The following is a 16024-nucleotide window of genomic DNA, read 5'->3' as shown; positions in this document are numbered from 1 at the left end:
ACATATGAAACACGAAATACGTTTTGTTTGTTTTATTTGTCATTTATCCTCAATTTATATTTGACCTACAGCAGTCAACTTAATATTTCCGGGAAGGACTAATGTTGTTTACGAAAAAAAAAGGAGGTTTAAGACATTTATATGATGAAAATGGGTTGTTTTAGCCTGTTGCTTGCCATGTATAATTCAACTTTTTGGGATATAAATTAGATGTTCCAATAGGATGCTTTCATAAGGTTTTAAGTCAATAAAGACTAAAAAACAGGTAATTAAAAGCCATCCATAATTCACCTTTTGTGGATATAGGGTAGATGCTGTGGTGAAAAAAAAAAAAAAAAAGAAGAAACATACTTTAACATAACGTTATAGGTGCATGAATGGAAAAAAAATTGGTATTTTTAGCCCATTGCTAGGCAACATGATGGATATCATAGTATCTAATTTCGATAAGTCCCTTCAGGGGCTTCAGATCTATGTGTGTGCCAAGTTTGGTTGCTCATCTCCTGATCGTCTAGACAGAGTTTTCAGGCAGACAGAGCTTTTATGTATCATAGTAAGATATTTATCCTCCTTAAAAATCCAAACTTAACATTTCTGGAACTTTTTTCTTCTGACCTTCGATTTAATCTACTTTCAGGACACCATCAAACAGCTACAAGAGGAGCTGAGGAGCATTGAAGAGACAGAGAATCTTTGCAAGTCCTTCACTGAGTGGCTTGGCTCGACTCTGAAAAGCTTCACAGCATTAACTGACACTTCTGAACCTCTAGACCAGGCGGCCATGGAGAAGAAGATGAAAAAACTAGAGGTATGTTTATTTAGTTTCACTGTTACATTTCTAAACCTCCACGGTTTAGACCCAAAGTGATGCATTTGGATAGAAGGTGCAGCGGTGCACCTAATGCACCTCCCTGAACTGTTTATGTCAAAGAATTTGAGCACAAACTCATATGAATCCAATTTCACAAGCCAGCAAACAAATCCTTTGTGCAGTTTTCTTTGGCAGCTGCAAAATGGCCGGTAAAATATGCATAGACTTCCTGTAAAACTTGAAAAGCGTTCATTGTTCGTATAATATTTGGACAGCGCTCTCAACTAAGAGAAAATGACTGCAGCACTTTCTCTTCTGTTCATTTCATCAAATTGGCTTTTGAGGGAGGTAGCCCTGCTCAGAAATGCACACACTGTAAAAAGAGTATCACCACTATAGTTTGCCTGGCATAGTTCAAATCGAGTGTGTAGAGGATTGGGTGAGAATGTGTGTATCGATCGGCTCTTTATGAAGACAAAGCGGGTGCTGCTTTAGAGGAAGCGTGGTAGCAGGGGGAGACCTCCCACTGTGTGTAAGAGGATGAAGAAGCGCCGGTGTCAGGAGCCTGCTGGCACAGACACTGTAATTGATGCAGTGCCCTTACTGCTTCAATACACACACACACACACACACACACACACACACTTCTCTCCTCAAACACTCGTTTCATATCATAAAACCCATCCAAAGTACTAACTAACAAGCTGCAGCAAACCCATGAGTCCTCGCGCATTTTTTTTTTACTTCTCCATCGCTATATCTCATTTCTCTTTGTCTTCTTCACATACGTCCAGAACAGCCTTGACGCACACAAACACCCGCACACCAAACATAGATGTTTACAATAGATCATCTGGTGCAGTCTTTGCAGTAATCCGTGTCTGGGATCGATGCTCTGTCTCTGCGTATGCACTGAAGACATGCTGCCACCACATGTGTCCTTCCAGCACTGCATATAACACGCGAGCGCTTGCTCATCTCCTGCAGTGAGAGCTACAGGGCTGTTCAGTGAGCAGGGATGATTATGCATCGACACAAAGACCAGTAGTCAATAGCTGTGTCAAGGACCATTAGTTGGATTTGGACTTTATTTGATACTGTCAAAGTGTGAGTCATACAGTAATGATGGACTACCTCAGTTGTAAATGTGCTGTGAATTCATTGTACATATCGTGATCATGTAGAATGTAACATATAATTTAATTTGTCCCCTTCAGCTGAAGTGTCTCTGTAGTTTTCTTTGACAAGATTTCTTTTGAAATGACTGGCTTGTACAAACATGTAAACAAGGCAAAATGCAAAATAGAAAAGGGTTGGTTCTCATTAATAAGCACCCCCCCCCCTCCTCCTCCTCCTTTCTCCTCCCTCCATAATTTTTAATTTCACTCGCATTTCATAAATGTTCAAGGTCATATCCTCCCCAAAGTCCCTGATGGTTTGTGATGCACACAGTCAGGGTTTTTTTCCCCAAAGGTAAAGGTACATTTTTTAATTCCATATTTGTAACTGGGAATAATGAATGCATTTAGTATAGCACAGAAATTGACATATACTACTTAATTAATTTGAACAAAATTTCGAGCTATGCAAAATTGAACATGCTCCTTCTGTTCTGTGGTTTCGCTGCATTTCTTGCACTGACGGCAGAGACTGCTAAACTGCTTAAAGGGTCATTTTTGTAATGTCCTTCTCCTTCTAGTAGGTAATGTAACTGCTAAACATGGTTGGCAGATCCATAGTAGATGCAGTGCAGTAGATAAAAGAGCCCAGGCACTGATGCAGAATCACCAGTTACAGCAGGTGCACAAGGAACTTGACTGGGATAATTGGGTTGACGTGCTATAAGACAGCTACAGCAGAAAGGGCATGATGTCTTTAAGACCCGATATACATTGTTCACAAGACTGTACTGCCTTATGGAAGCCGTAGCATTATTAAGTTATACGAGCCTACGCAGGTTTAAAGCCTTACGCTCATAACTTATTTGATGCAAAGACAGATTGTGAGCACCAAATTCTGATCATTCTCTTAAGTGAAGTCATTGATTATTTCAGATTCTGGAAGAACAAAATCTTGCAACTTTAATTCAACATGTAAACAACCGCCGCTGCTGCTAAGATGGAAAACTGATATCAGGTGTGAGATGAAGAGGCGATAATGAGTTTTTCAGCACTAAATCTAAAGTGCTGTAACTGCAATTACTGCAGATTTCTTCTTTTAGCTCTTGGTAAAGACAGAGAACTATATGAAATTGAAATGTAGTCAGTGTCGCTCATTAAAGCCATAAAGCGTGAGCGCCATTACTCGAGTGACGAGCGAGCCTGGAGCATCACATTAAGCGGGAAGCATGGACGTGTGCAGACAGACGCGGCTCCTGTTATATTATATTACCAACAGCCGTAGCTGGAGATCGGGGGTTGCTGAAGTGAGAGGCTACTTTCTACACAAGCAATAACAGACTGATGATGAAAGCTAGATGGCATCCCATAGAGTGGAGGTGTGTGTGTGTGTGTGTGTGGCATGTTATGGTTGCCCTGGAAACCCTGCAGCTACTTGTGCCTGTTAAGGGCCTGTTATAATTGGGTCCTCCTTTCATATTATTCACTGTGGTTTCTCCCCAACATGACCTCCCAGTCCTCTCCACATCGCACCATGCAGGTGTCAGCCTACCCAATGAGTTCAAAGCTTTTCAAATGCACTGCAAGGCTTGTCTGGGTGACTGGGACAGCACCGGAGGTGAAGGACAAGGGAATCCGTGATCTTGTGTTGAATGCCAGCCTCAAAGTCAGTGAAGCTATGATATAAATCTATTTTATCCAAGAGGATGATTGCGGAGGATGATTTACTCTTTTCTTTCATTCAGTAGTGTGTAAACTGCCTTGGCTGAAGGTCAGTTAGTAACAAGCAATGGTGATAACACAGTAGCAGGACCCATGATGAGCTCTATTCATGCTTTCTCTTCCTCCCAGAGTCTCCAGTCTGAGCTCCAGCACGGTCACAGCTTCCTGAAATCACTTAGGGAGCGAGCAGAACAGGCGGCAGGCTTCCTGAATGAATCTGCAGCTGAAAGTTTAGGAGGAGAAGTAGAGGCGCGTCTTTCCCAGCTGGAGGAGTTAGCCGGAGGCCTCAGGCAGGAGCGCAGCTTCCTTGAGCGGGCATTACTGCTAGCTAAGGAGTTCCAGGACCGGTACAAGGCTCAGGCTCAGTGGCTGGTGGAAACCAAGGCTTTGCTTCGTACGCCAGTGGAGCCCAAGGCTGAGCTGTATCAACGCAGAGCACAGCTGACTAAGTATAAGGTATAGTATAAAAAAAAGTGAGGGGGACATCTGGATTAATTTTACACTAAGTGATTTTTTTTCTCTTTGGCGAATTCAGCAAGACTAATATTAGCATAATGAACCACATGAGTGACCTTGCATGTCTGAAAATTAACTTTAAAAGTAGATTTGCTTTAAATGACTGCTGACCATTTTCCAGAGTCATAATGACAGATGCTTATGGGCCGCTTTAACAGCGGTTTGCATTAATAAGTAGACCCTAGTAAACTAGATTAAAAAAAGCTTAACATCTAATGCCACATAGCATACCCTATTGTGAGGAAGATACTGAAGATAAAGCTTGTCTGTTTGTGTGTTTTAGGCTCTGTTGCAGATGGTTCAGTCCCATGATGGAGCCATCAAGTCAGTGCTGGAAAAGGGCGACGCTCTACTTTCCTCTGTCCACTACCCCTCCATTCGAGATAAAATAAGCAAACTACAAAAGGACTACACTGGACTTTGTAATACTGCCTTGGTGAGAAGCTGTACACAGATGACAGTAGTTCATTTTGAAAAAGAGGACAAACTAATGTACTTTCCATGCAGGCAGAGCAGCAACTTTGGAATCAGCTTCACATAAATTAAGTACATGTACATACATGTGGATGTTTCTAAAAAAGTTGTGTAAAACTAGCTTCTGATTTAAAAAAAACAAAAAAAACACTGTTGCTTCTCAGTGTCAAAGAAGCTTTCCTGCCCAGCTGTTGCATATGCATTGTCATCAGTATAGTTTGTCTGTGAACTGTGTGGTCCAGGCTCATGTGGAGAATTTGGAAGGCCAGGTGAAGGAACAGGAAGCTTACCACAACGAACTCCAGGAAGTGGAGCGCTGGTTGCTGCAGATGTCCAGCAGGATGGTGACCCCTGATCCCAGTATTAGCGGCAGCCTGGAGGCAGCCACTCAACAGCTGGCCAGACACAAGGTACCCAAATAAAATATTTCACTTTTGCTGTTTTTGGTCATATTGGTTGTATTTAATGACAAATCGCCTTAATTGGGGGACAAAAATTATCCCCTGTGGCCTGTACTACTACTTGATGTTTGTTTTATTTGATGTTAATGTCATCATTATTTGAAAGGGTTTTGTTGCATATAGGATGGCAGGGTTACTGTCTTCTCAATAAATTTTACTTATGCCTCTTTTACACATGGGTACATACAGGGGAATTTTTTATTTATATATATATATATATATATAAATAAAAAATTCCCCTGTATGTACCCATGTGTGTGTTTTTTATATATATATATATATATATATATATATATATATATATATATATATATATATATATATATATATATATATATATATATATATATATATATATTTCCCTTCTTACCCCAGCGGGCAATCTTTATCCTTGAAGCTTGGGTCCTCTGCCAGAGGCCTGGGAGCTTGAGGTTCCTAGGTCTGCGCTCTTCTGGACAGAGATCTCAGACGTTGTTCCTGGGATCTGCTCAAGCCGCTTGCCTAGCTTGGAAATCACTGCACCTAGTGCTCCAATTACCACTGGGACCACTGTTGCCTTCCCCTCTCCACATCTGGTCCCTTCTGGGGATCCTTGGGGTTCCCCGGATGGGACTAGTCCCTTCTGGGGATCCTTGCCGGATCAGGAACGTCCGGCTATCCCAGTGTCTCCCATCAATATACTGCTCAGACCTCATTTTGCTGGGCATAAGTGATTGGCATGGTGTTTGGGTTTGGCAATAATAGTGAATTTTATGACAATTAATCTGGAAAAATATCAGACTTTTGCTTTGGACATGAAACCATAAGTAATATATTAATAATGAAATGTTTTCTTTTAGTAGGTTCAGTCTAAATGTTTAACAGATGCTGGATTTAGTCATCATTTAATCCAGACAGTTTAATAGCTCTTTGTGGTCACTCTGCTCAAATCACAAATGTACAAGCTCATCTGCTATTATATCTCCACTGGAGATTCTCTCATAAAATCCTACGTGGTTACTTTATCCTCCACAGGCCATCATGGAGGAAATTGCAGGGTTTGAGGATCGCTTGGCAGGCCTGAAAGAGCGAGGAGACCACCTGATGGAAGGCTGCAGTGACCGTGTGCAGAGCAGGCTGAGACAGCAGGTCCAGGCACACCAGCAAGGCACCAGAGACAGCTACTCTGCCATCTGCAGCACAGCGCAGAGAGTGAGTGAGGAGGAGGAGGAGATGGAGGGAGGGAGGGAGGGAATGTGGAGGAGAAGGGAAGGAGTGGTGGGAAGCTGAGAAAGACAGTCTGTCTGTCTATGGAGCAGTGAAATGGTTAATACACATTCATGAAGTAATTCTTGGATGTCCTTTGGACGAGATGTGCATGCACAGAAACGCATGGTTTAGATATCAGTTCCGTTAATATTCCAACAGATTAGACAGCAACTTAATCCTAAATCATTCTGACACTTAAACCCATCTCTTAAGACAGCCCTTTACTGCCAGCGTAGAGGGCACAACCAATTAGGGCTGCCAAAGTGGAGCTCAACAGCAGCCGTATGCGGACAGACCCCACCGGCCAAAATCACTAACTCAATCTCGCCATATTAATCTCCGTGTATCCCCTGTCAGCTCCACTTTTTCATGCTTGAGCCAAAAATGATCACACACCACCATTCAGCGAATCTGGCGAGCCCCCATAATCCAGCCCCACTCTGTCATTTTGGCATCGTCTGTTCTGTCATCATAGCTCACCTCCCAAGACACTACCTCCACCACCACTCACACATCCAATCTGGCATTGTGTGATCCAGCCACACTTTACCACTACACTGCTGGCTTCTCTACAACTGCGCCTCAAGTGTTACGATGGCTGCCAACTGTGTCCCAGCGCAGCACAGCTCTAATATCCTGCCTGCCACTTGCCACCATGCCAGCCTTCTAGCCTTTGCCAAATACATTGGGCATTTTGCCAGTAGTTGCCCCCCGTTATTCCTCTCTTTCGGGTTCTCATATTAACACTGTCAATCAGACCTTGCTGTTCCGCTCTCCCCTGGAAGGCATGGACGCCTCCACATTCAACACCTGTTAAATATAACAATGAAAAACTGCCTAATCATTTGGGTTTTAATCTGTCATTGTGTTTGGCCATAGGTTTTGACTTCAAAGCATTGTAGCACTGTGTCGTCTACCAACAGTTCGTTGTTTTCACTCCATGTTCTTGCATGTGTTTATTCTGCTACTGTTGGTAAAACAGAAAACATTTAAATGGTTTGCCATGCAGAGGTGCGTCAATAAGAGCACTTATATTTAGCTTCTTCTGTATTACAGGTGTATCAGAGTCTGGATCATGAGTTACAGAGACATGTGAGTCTGCAGGACACACTGCAGCAGTGCCAGACGTGGTTGAACTCTGTGTCAGAAGAGCCAGAGCCTCCTACACATCCTTCTTTCAGCCTCGAGGAGGCTTTACAGCAGGTTAGTAACCATACATACACAAAGTAAGTATACATAAAATATATCGATGCTAATTTTGTAGTGAGAGAGGATGTAGTGAGGATATAATATGCCCAACCAGTAAAATCAATAAAATTAATAGACAGCTATATACAAACAGGTGAAGCAGGAGCGGGCTCTGCAGGAGCAGGCTGGCACTTACCTCCAGCTTGTGTGCTCCACGTGTGACCTGTGTGAGCCGAGGGTGAGGGAGACCGCTGCAGCTATCCAACAGGTCAAACTGCAGGTCAGTACACTTTAAGAAGCTTTTAAGCAAAAGAGTACAAGTTTCACCATGCATGTTTATAGCTCATATACCCATCGTGAAATGACTGCACTTTATTTTTGTGTCTAGATTGAGGAGCGTATGCTGCTTTGTGAAGAGGTAGCCGACAGCTGGAGAGACATCGAGGAGCAGAAGGCAGATCTGGAGACCCAGCTAATAGAGACAGAGCAGCAGCTTCAGAACCTCACCAGGAGACCTGCAGAGCTGGAGCCTAAGATTGCACAGAACCAGCTGGACAAGGCCCAGGTTTGATTTTACTATTTTACTTTTTTTTTTTTTTTTTTTACTTTTTTTTTTTTACATTTACATTTTTCAAAGACTTTTCTTTTAGCTAAAATCATACAATTTGAGTTGCTGCTCAGAATAATCCCAGAAACCAACTCTTATCTTTCTTCCAGGAGTTCCTGCAGCAGATTAAGGAGAAACAATCTGAGGTAACACGTCTGCATGAAGCCATCGGCAGATTGATGGACGGACAGGTCTCTCCTGCCCTGGAGGAGATAAGGAGACTGAAGAAAAGCTGGATGGACCTGGGCCAGCGGGCTGAAGAGCTGGAAGCCCTGCGGGGGGAGGACATGCAGCGAAGTGGAGAGTACCAGGAGAGTGTTGTTGCTGTAGAGGAACTTTTCCATCAAGTATCCAGGGAATGGGACTACCTTGCTAGGTATCAGACTTTTTTGTTTTTATCAAGGCTGTAATGTCATTCTCTGCATGGCATCCACTTATGTATATACAGAAATAGCTATAAATATGAATACACAACATAGTTTTATTAGTCTTTCTACCTCAATAAAGACAAAAGTTTACATTTTTATTACTATATCCCTGATGTCCCTTAACTCATGTACATATGTTACTAGGGCTGACACAGAGAGTACAAGTGAGCATCTAGAGGCACTCAGGAAGCTCGCCAGTGACCTAGAGGAGCAAAGAGAAACTCTGGAAGACTTGAGGGACCAGAGACAAGCTATCCTGCCTCGACTTAGCCTGCTAGACAAGGAGCTGGTCAAACAACAAGTGAGGACATTATTTTTTTCTATAACTGTATGTAATATGTCCAGCAATATGCTAATATGATCACACGGTCGAAGTAATATTGACACATTTTCTGGAAATATTGTATTTCATCAGGTGGGTCATCTGGAGCAGCGCTGGGCACAGCTGGAATCTCTGATTCAGCAGAAGATCCAGGACTCTGCGCAGATGCTAGAGGATCTTGCCCGAGTGGAAAATCAGCTGAGAGATGCCAGAGAGTGGGTGGAGGAGCAGCGGCCTGCCCTCACCTCTGCCCTGAAAACCAGCCCACCCCCCGATCTGGCCCAGAGTTTCCTGTTTGACCACCTGAGCGTATGTGTAGAGCTGGAGGCCCGTCAGCAGCTGCTCGGTCAGGCAGTGAAGGAAGCTCAAGCTGTGGCTTCCAGGCTGGGACTGAGTGAAAAGAGACGCCTGCAGGAGCTCGTTGAACAAGCCCAGACTGAAGTGGAGGCTCTCGGGGCTCGGGTTGCCCAAAGGAGGAAGTACCTTAGTAAGGTAACAGCTGGACTTATGATTTAGATTGAAAATAACATTTTAATTATGCCTTAAAGGGGCTAATTTTATCCTGAGCTATTAGTCTGGTGAAAGAAAAAAAAACCCAAAGAAAAACCAGGTAGTCCAAGAAATAAATTCTGCTTATCCTGCCAAAGTCCATTTGTAAATAAATTGTGATGTTTCTGTCTTCCTCTCAGGCCTTCACAGAGAGGACACAGTTCCTTCAAGGCCTGGGGAGAGCATTGTCTTGGATACAGCAACAGGAGAGGAAGGCCTTGATAGATGACCACATAGCACTTCTTCCTGAGGACCTGGCAAAGCAGGTTGCTGGATGTCGAGGTGTTCAGAGCAGCTTACGAGCTTATCAGAGGGAGCTGGCATCTCTCTGGGTACAAGGCCGCGATCTGGAGAGAGATGCCACTGACAAAGAGAGAGCAGAAACGCTGGCAAGACTTGAGGAGCTACAGTCTGCTTTTGAAACTGCTCTCCAGAGGACTACCCAGCATCTTGCAGCCTTAGAGAAAGCCTTGACCTCCAGGAAGTACTTCCAGGTTGACCTAGACAAGACTTGTCAGTGGCTGAGACAAGCAGATGACATAACATTTCCGGAAATCAATTTAAGCACTGCTGATGATAGCTCGGATTTGCAGTCACAGCTTTCCAATTATCAAAATGTCCTAGAACAAGCTTCCGAGTATGAGAACCTTCTTCTTATTGTCCAAAGAATAGGTCAGGAGATCCTCCCTACTCTGAATGAGATCGACCATTGCTACCTGGATGAGCGGCTCAATGCCCTGCCACAGCAGTACAATGCCATCCTAGCTCTAGCCAAAGAGAAGAAAGACAGGGTCCAACAGATTATCCTAGAACGGAAAGAGTTCTGCACTTTCTTTGATATTACTCGTAATGCACTGGAGGAGCTTCAGGAGCAGTTTGACAATCTGGAGAAGCAGACTATCAGTATTGAAGAGGAGGAAGTTGTTAGTTTAGTTAATGAATACAGAAATATAAACGAAAGTTTAGTCCATATTAGCCCTGCTGTTAGAGAACTGCACGGGAAAAATGAGGGTTTCCTCAGTAAAGGTCAGCACTACAGAGCTGAGGAGACACAGCAGCTTGTGAGTCTCCACAACACACTGAAAAGGAGAATTGATCAGAAGATCAAACACTTACATGATTGCTTGGAAATACTATCTAAACACAAAGTAGTTTTTTCCAAGTTAGACTCAGAGTTACAGTCTGCTAAAGAGGAGCTGGTGAAATTGAAATCAGACAAAGAAGTAAGTGCCATAGATAAAATCTCAAGTCTTTATTTACTGCTGGAAAATCTGGATGGAGTGAACTCTCAGGCTGAAGAATGCAACCAACAGATGGAAAACCTTTGTCTTACGACTGATGCTGCTGCCTTTCAGGAAACTAGACTGCAGCTCCAGTCGCTGCAGTCTTTACGATGTGATGCTAAGCGTTTTGTTGAAGAAAGCGAAACGACAGTTGCAAAAAATGAAGACTTCACAAGAGCTGTTGAGAAAGTGTTCGAGTGGTTGAGGACGGTTAAAGACAAAATGAAGGATCCTTTGACCTTTTCAGAGGTCAAAATTGAGAGGATGCACGAGGAAGTGCGGAAACTGAAAATCAAGGAGGAAGAAGTGAAAAGTAGACTGAGGGTCGTTGATGTCTTGGGTGCACAAGAAAAGCAAAAGTACAAAAGCAGGAAAGCAACCGTTCCTTCCCATGTAGAAGAGAAACTGCAGGAGCTGGGAAGGCTGGGAGATAAAGTCCAACAACGAATTTGTGCAAAACAAGTATGTAATTATGTTTTTGGTTTTTGTTTTTGATTGATTTTATTCACCTTATAGCTATTTCCTGATAGTATTGTGACGTTGCACTAAATGTAATTGATATACATCTGGAAATGACTGCCTCAGTCATTGTCCACAGTATTCCTGAGCCATCATTCATGGTTTAAAATTCTAAATGTTACTTTCAGTGTCATGTCCTCCCTCACTGTTAATATTAATCAACTTGGGGAGGTTAAAACATTTCAAATATATCCTTAGCATCTTCTTCTATAAAAACAAGACTACTGGTAAGTTTAAAAACAGGACATTTTTACACATTAACAGCAAAAATGTGGTTTAATGTTTAAACAGTGCACTTCTCTATCAACTCATTTACATAGATAAAATCTTGTAGGAGGCCAGAAAAAGAAGTTAATTAAATCACCTTTTGCATATTCTAGCTGGCTGTGGATCAAGCGCTTTCCTTGGTCCAGAGGCACCACTTATCTCTGCAGTCCATGCAGAAATGGCTAGACTCCGCTGCGGCTTTGCTTCAGAGGGCCACCACAGGGGTGGAGCTCGAAAACCAAGCAGACTGTGCACAGGATCTGGAAGAAATTTTAGCTAAGGAAAAAAACTTCAAAGCTGGTTTACAGGAGTTTGGGACTTTGGATCCCTTGCTGGTGGATTTTCTGGAGGCAGGAGTGATGAGTGGGCTCAGAGAAAAAGTAAACACAATGCAGCTAAGAAGCACCGAAGTCAAACAGCAAGTGGATACTTACAGAGAAGTGTTGGAGAGGTGTGTGCTATATCAAGTATACATATACAGTTTATATTTATTCCATATACCTAAAATGATGTTGTGCATAGTTTCTTTATTATGTCACCCATCATTGATGTTCAATCTGAATGTTTCTTAGATGTGCAGCTCTGTGGAGCTCCTTCCAACGTGAGAAAGAGACCGTGGTTGAGCAAATGAATGATTCAGAGGGCAGGATGGCCATGTTCACTACAGCTAAAGCTGTAAGCGCCCACCAAGCAGAAGACAAGTGTCAAAGATACAAGGTGGGTCACTGTGTCAGAGAAAAAGAGATTCTGTATTAGAAATTACAGAAATGATCTAGCCTTTCCCAGGGGTTGTATCTTTTAGTTTTGCATGATATGTTTGAGGAGAACATATTTATTAAACAGCTTTGTGTCGTATCTCTTATAACCTTTTGGTTCTAGTCGCTGGTGGCGCATGTAGACCTGCTGGAAATGCCTCTGAATGCTTTGAAAGAAAGAGCAGCAGAGCTGGAGCAATTAATCTCTGAATCCAGCAAAGCTATCACCAGTCACGTTGTATCGTCGCTATGGCAACGGTGGACCCGTCTCCGCAGTGTGGCCCGAGCCCAGGAGAGGGCACTGGAGGACACTGCTAGAGAGTGGAGGAACTTCAATGAGAAAGTAAGAGACAGTTTACCAGTGGGTTTTTGTGCATGTTATTGGTGTGGTGGTCCTCACGTATTGGCCTGCTTTCTGGGGAATAAAGAGCAGGTCCCCACATTGTAAATCGCTGAAGTAAACCTTTAGGGAAAAGGTTTACTTTAAGGTCCCAAATCATGAAAATGTGTTTTTATTAGCTTGAAGATGTAAAAAGTATAAATTTCCTTGTCACCATAATTTTTCTAGCACTCTCCACAACTAGACCACCTTCTAGTTTTATAAACCACTGAAAACTGGATGATCAATCATCACAGACATATAGCTAAAAAATGCAACACATCCTACTCTCTGACTGCTCGGTTTCTTTTAGGTGAACGTGAAAGTCCTAGTTAAGCATGCAACTCAGACTCTTTTTAAGTGTGGCTGTATCAGAACCTTGTGCACAGTCGATTTATTAGCTTTAGTGGATGATAGTTTGTACTTTGCCAGGTTGGTGAAGCAGACAGCAGTAGCAAGAAAACTAACTAGATCATATAAAAATATTATTTTCAGAGTAGGCTGTGTTTATTTTATTACTTCTTTGCTTTACTTGATATGTGACGGCCTTTGCTAAGAGAAGACTGAAGTTGTTTTATTCTGCTGTCAAAGCCACCAGACTCCATTGATAAAAACGCTCGTTTTACTTTGCCGAACACAGAAGAGGCTGATCTGCCTCAGCTTGATCAGTTAGGTTATTTCTGTTATTGTGTGGCTTTTATGTTGAATCACCAGAGTCCCACTCTGACGGTCCGGAAACTTGCAGAGAATATGGGACATTTTAGGTTTGGATAAAGGTTCAGGTAAGACAAGCATTAGCTATGGCTGAAGCAAAAGTCAGACCCGAGTACGTCACAAGTCTTCAGTCTGTCCCTGTCCCTGTGTGGTCTCTATAATCAACCCTTCACTGGCGTCCAGTTAAGTCCCTGTTTATTTTAAGAATGCTATGGTCCACCCACTTTTTCACTTTTTGTTTTGATGTTTTAGTGTTTTGTTTTATTTATAAAGGTGCTTTGTAAATAAAATATGACTTTACTTACTAACCTTACTTCTGCAAAAATGCGTCTGCAAATTTGGGTCAAACACAGTAACCGCTGAACACCAGTTGGTGTGCAGTGATGTAACTCCAGGCTTTAGGCCAGTTGTTTCCTTCTGCCAAAACACTGTGTCATGGAGTGTTTTCCCGCCTTTTGACCTAATTTGTGTTTGAACGCTCTCTGTTTCCCATAAATACCCACAAGACACTTTTCCTAAAAAAGGAAATGAAGTCATATTGTAAGTAACTGTCACTTCCTCATATGTGGCACATTCCTGCTGTCCACTGTTTTTCTGTGGCCCCTTTGTTCAACTGGGCATGATGTCATCCTCTTTGTCCACTGATTCCTTTGACTATCACAAAGTCTTGTCGCACATAAAGTAGACTGGCAGCAATCACAAGTGAAAACAGACAAAAATGTTAGTAATTATGTCTCCCAGCCTCTTTATTAAACCCACAAGCTCTACATGAAGCTGAATGTGGAGAATAATTCTGTAAATAAACATCTGTCCCTCAGATGGAGAAGGTACGATCGGTGTCCAAAGACCTCCATGGTCGTGTCCCAGACAGCACGGTTGAGAAAGCAGCCACCAGGGCGGCGCTTCAGAGTCTCCTGGAGTACCACGACTCCTTCAGTCTGGAAGTAGAGAGGGAGCAGTCCATACTGGCTCTGCTGGGGCAACAAAGTTGCAGTCTCAGGGGAGAGGATGACAAGGTGGAAGTGATGGAGAAAAGCACTGAGAACGGACACAAGGAGACGCCGTGCTCACAGGAGATCCAGAGCATGCAGGAGCAGTATGACAGGTGAGATGACTGCTGCTGGGGCTGCTGATAACCACTTTATAATCATAATAATTATTGCTATAATTGTTCAACTTAGGTAGGTGGATATTTAAGTTGTTTTACAGCCTCCTAGTACAAGGATAATGGGGCTACTTTTCAGTTTATCTTCATTTTTAAAAAGAGTTTCTGCTTTTTACCACTTAAATTTGTTTATAGTAAATGTAATAAATATCCCATTCAGACCGAAATGTGTTTGTTTATTTTGATCTTTTTCTTCCTTGTCTTGTCAGCCTTGTGTTGCAGGTGCGGGCTAGCAGGGCTCAGGTGCATCAGGAGTTGAGGGAGAGAGAGGAGGTTGAGAAAGAGCTAGGCTTAGTCAAAGGCTGGATCCAAGACACCCGGGGTTTATTGCTGAGTCCCACTGCAGACCTGGATTCACTGCTGCAAGAGCTAGAGGTAAAGGACTTACTAGTCTCACACATGAAGCAAACATAGTACATAATACAATGTATTGACATAATTAACAGATGTGATTATATTTGAATGTGTGAGTGTGAGAGTAAAGCTATGGATTTACTTGTTTATCTATGTTCCTACCCTCACCTGTGGCAGCAAGCTGTTAGTAGTCATCAAAACAATGAGATAGTACATGGAAGTGGTAAAAATGAATGTCCTCTGAAGGGTCTCTGGGCTCTTCCTTAGAGTAAGAACAGTGGTCATTTGGGAGGGGCTCACAGTAGAGCCACTACTCTCCCAATTGAAAGGAGCCTGTTGAGGTGGTTCAGACATCTGATTAGGATTCCTCCTGGGCATATGCTACTAGAAGGAGGCCTCAAGGCAGACCCATGACACATTAGAAAGGTTATTCCTCTCGGCTGGCTTGAGGATGCCTTGGTGTCCTGCGGGGGAGCTGGAAGAGCTTAGTCTGCTACCTTGTGACCAAGAGCCAGATAAGTGGTGAAAAATAGATAGATAGACAGATTAATGGAAATATGATAAAAAAGGAATTTGTAGTCATTCATGTAATAATTACAAATTTAAAAAAACACCCAAACAATTTCTAAAGTGAAATCACCAATAATGAAATGTTGCTATTGGTGGATCACTGCTTTGTCTCCATGCAGTTAGTTTAACTCCCTGACAAAGATTTATACACTTAAATGAGTTAGTTAAGTTAAACAAGACCAAGCTATAAAGGGAGTTTAATTGTTGATTAATTGTTGATCATTCAGCTTGATTATAACCATGTATATTTCATCAAGTGCAGCTTCTCGTATGTTACATTCATGTCATACACTTTGCCTTGTAGACGGCACACGGTGAGGTGATCAGCAGACGTCAGAGTGTGGAGCGGATGACAGAGCTGCAGCAATCAAAGTACCAGGACCTCCAAGCTGGCCTGCCCTCTGAACTCAGCATGCAGCTAGCTGAGGTGGCGCTGGCTCTCGGATCTGCTGAGGATCAGGTAAGCTCATTTTACTTATTGTATTATTTGACTCTAATAATGATGCATGTATGAATATTATCAATGAAATATGACACTGATTTGTTTAACATTCATTTAGTCTTGTCAAGAGGT

General features: G+C 42.7%; 1 protein-coding gene across 7 annotated transcripts in view; it reads left to right on the top strand.

Moving 5' to 3' along the window:
* The window catches only part of syne1a (spectrin repeat containing, nuclear envelope 1a), a 136165-nt gene that overhangs the window by 78911 nt on the left and 41230 nt on the right, over positions 1 to 16024 (top strand). For all 7 annotated transcript variants that reach the window (XM_084952168.1, XM_084952170.1, XM_084952169.1 and 4 more), the window contains 18 exons: positions 638 to 808; positions 3781 to 4107; positions 4451 to 4603; positions 4884 to 5051; positions 6117 to 6293; positions 7407 to 7553; positions 7693 to 7818; positions 7927 to 8103; positions 8256 to 8521; positions 8718 to 8874; positions 8989 to 9387; positions 9585 to 11189; positions 11627 to 11964; positions 12086 to 12230; positions 12393 to 12611; positions 14180 to 14466; positions 14736 to 14901; positions 15755 to 15910. In XM_084952168.1, coding sequence (XP_084808294.1) covers positions 638 to 808; positions 3781 to 4107; positions 4451 to 4603; positions 4884 to 5051; positions 6117 to 6293; positions 7407 to 7553; positions 7693 to 7818; positions 7927 to 8103; positions 8256 to 8521; positions 8718 to 8874; positions 8989 to 9387; positions 9585 to 11189; positions 11627 to 11964; positions 12086 to 12230; positions 12393 to 12611; positions 14180 to 14466; positions 14736 to 14901; positions 15755 to 15910 — 5184 coding nt within the window. The remainder of the gene's footprint in view (positions 1 to 637; positions 809 to 3780; positions 4108 to 4450; positions 4604 to 4883; positions 5052 to 6116; positions 6294 to 7406; positions 7554 to 7692; positions 7819 to 7926; positions 8104 to 8255; positions 8522 to 8717; positions 8875 to 8988; positions 9388 to 9584; positions 11190 to 11626; positions 11965 to 12085; positions 12231 to 12392; positions 12612 to 14179; positions 14467 to 14735; positions 14902 to 15754; positions 15911 to 16024) is intronic.

Source organism: Perissodus microlepis, chromosome 15 (assembly GCF_051167445.1).
Source record: "Perissodus microlepis isolate ML-2025 ecotype Zambia chromosome 15, ASM5116744v1, whole genome shotgun sequence".
In the NCBI taxonomy this organism is placed as follows: domain Eukaryota; kingdom Metazoa; phylum Chordata; class Actinopteri; order Cichliformes; family Cichlidae; genus Perissodus; species Perissodus microlepis.
Note: the sequence above shows the minus strand (reverse complement) of the source record. Positions and strands in the feature narration are given on the sequence as shown.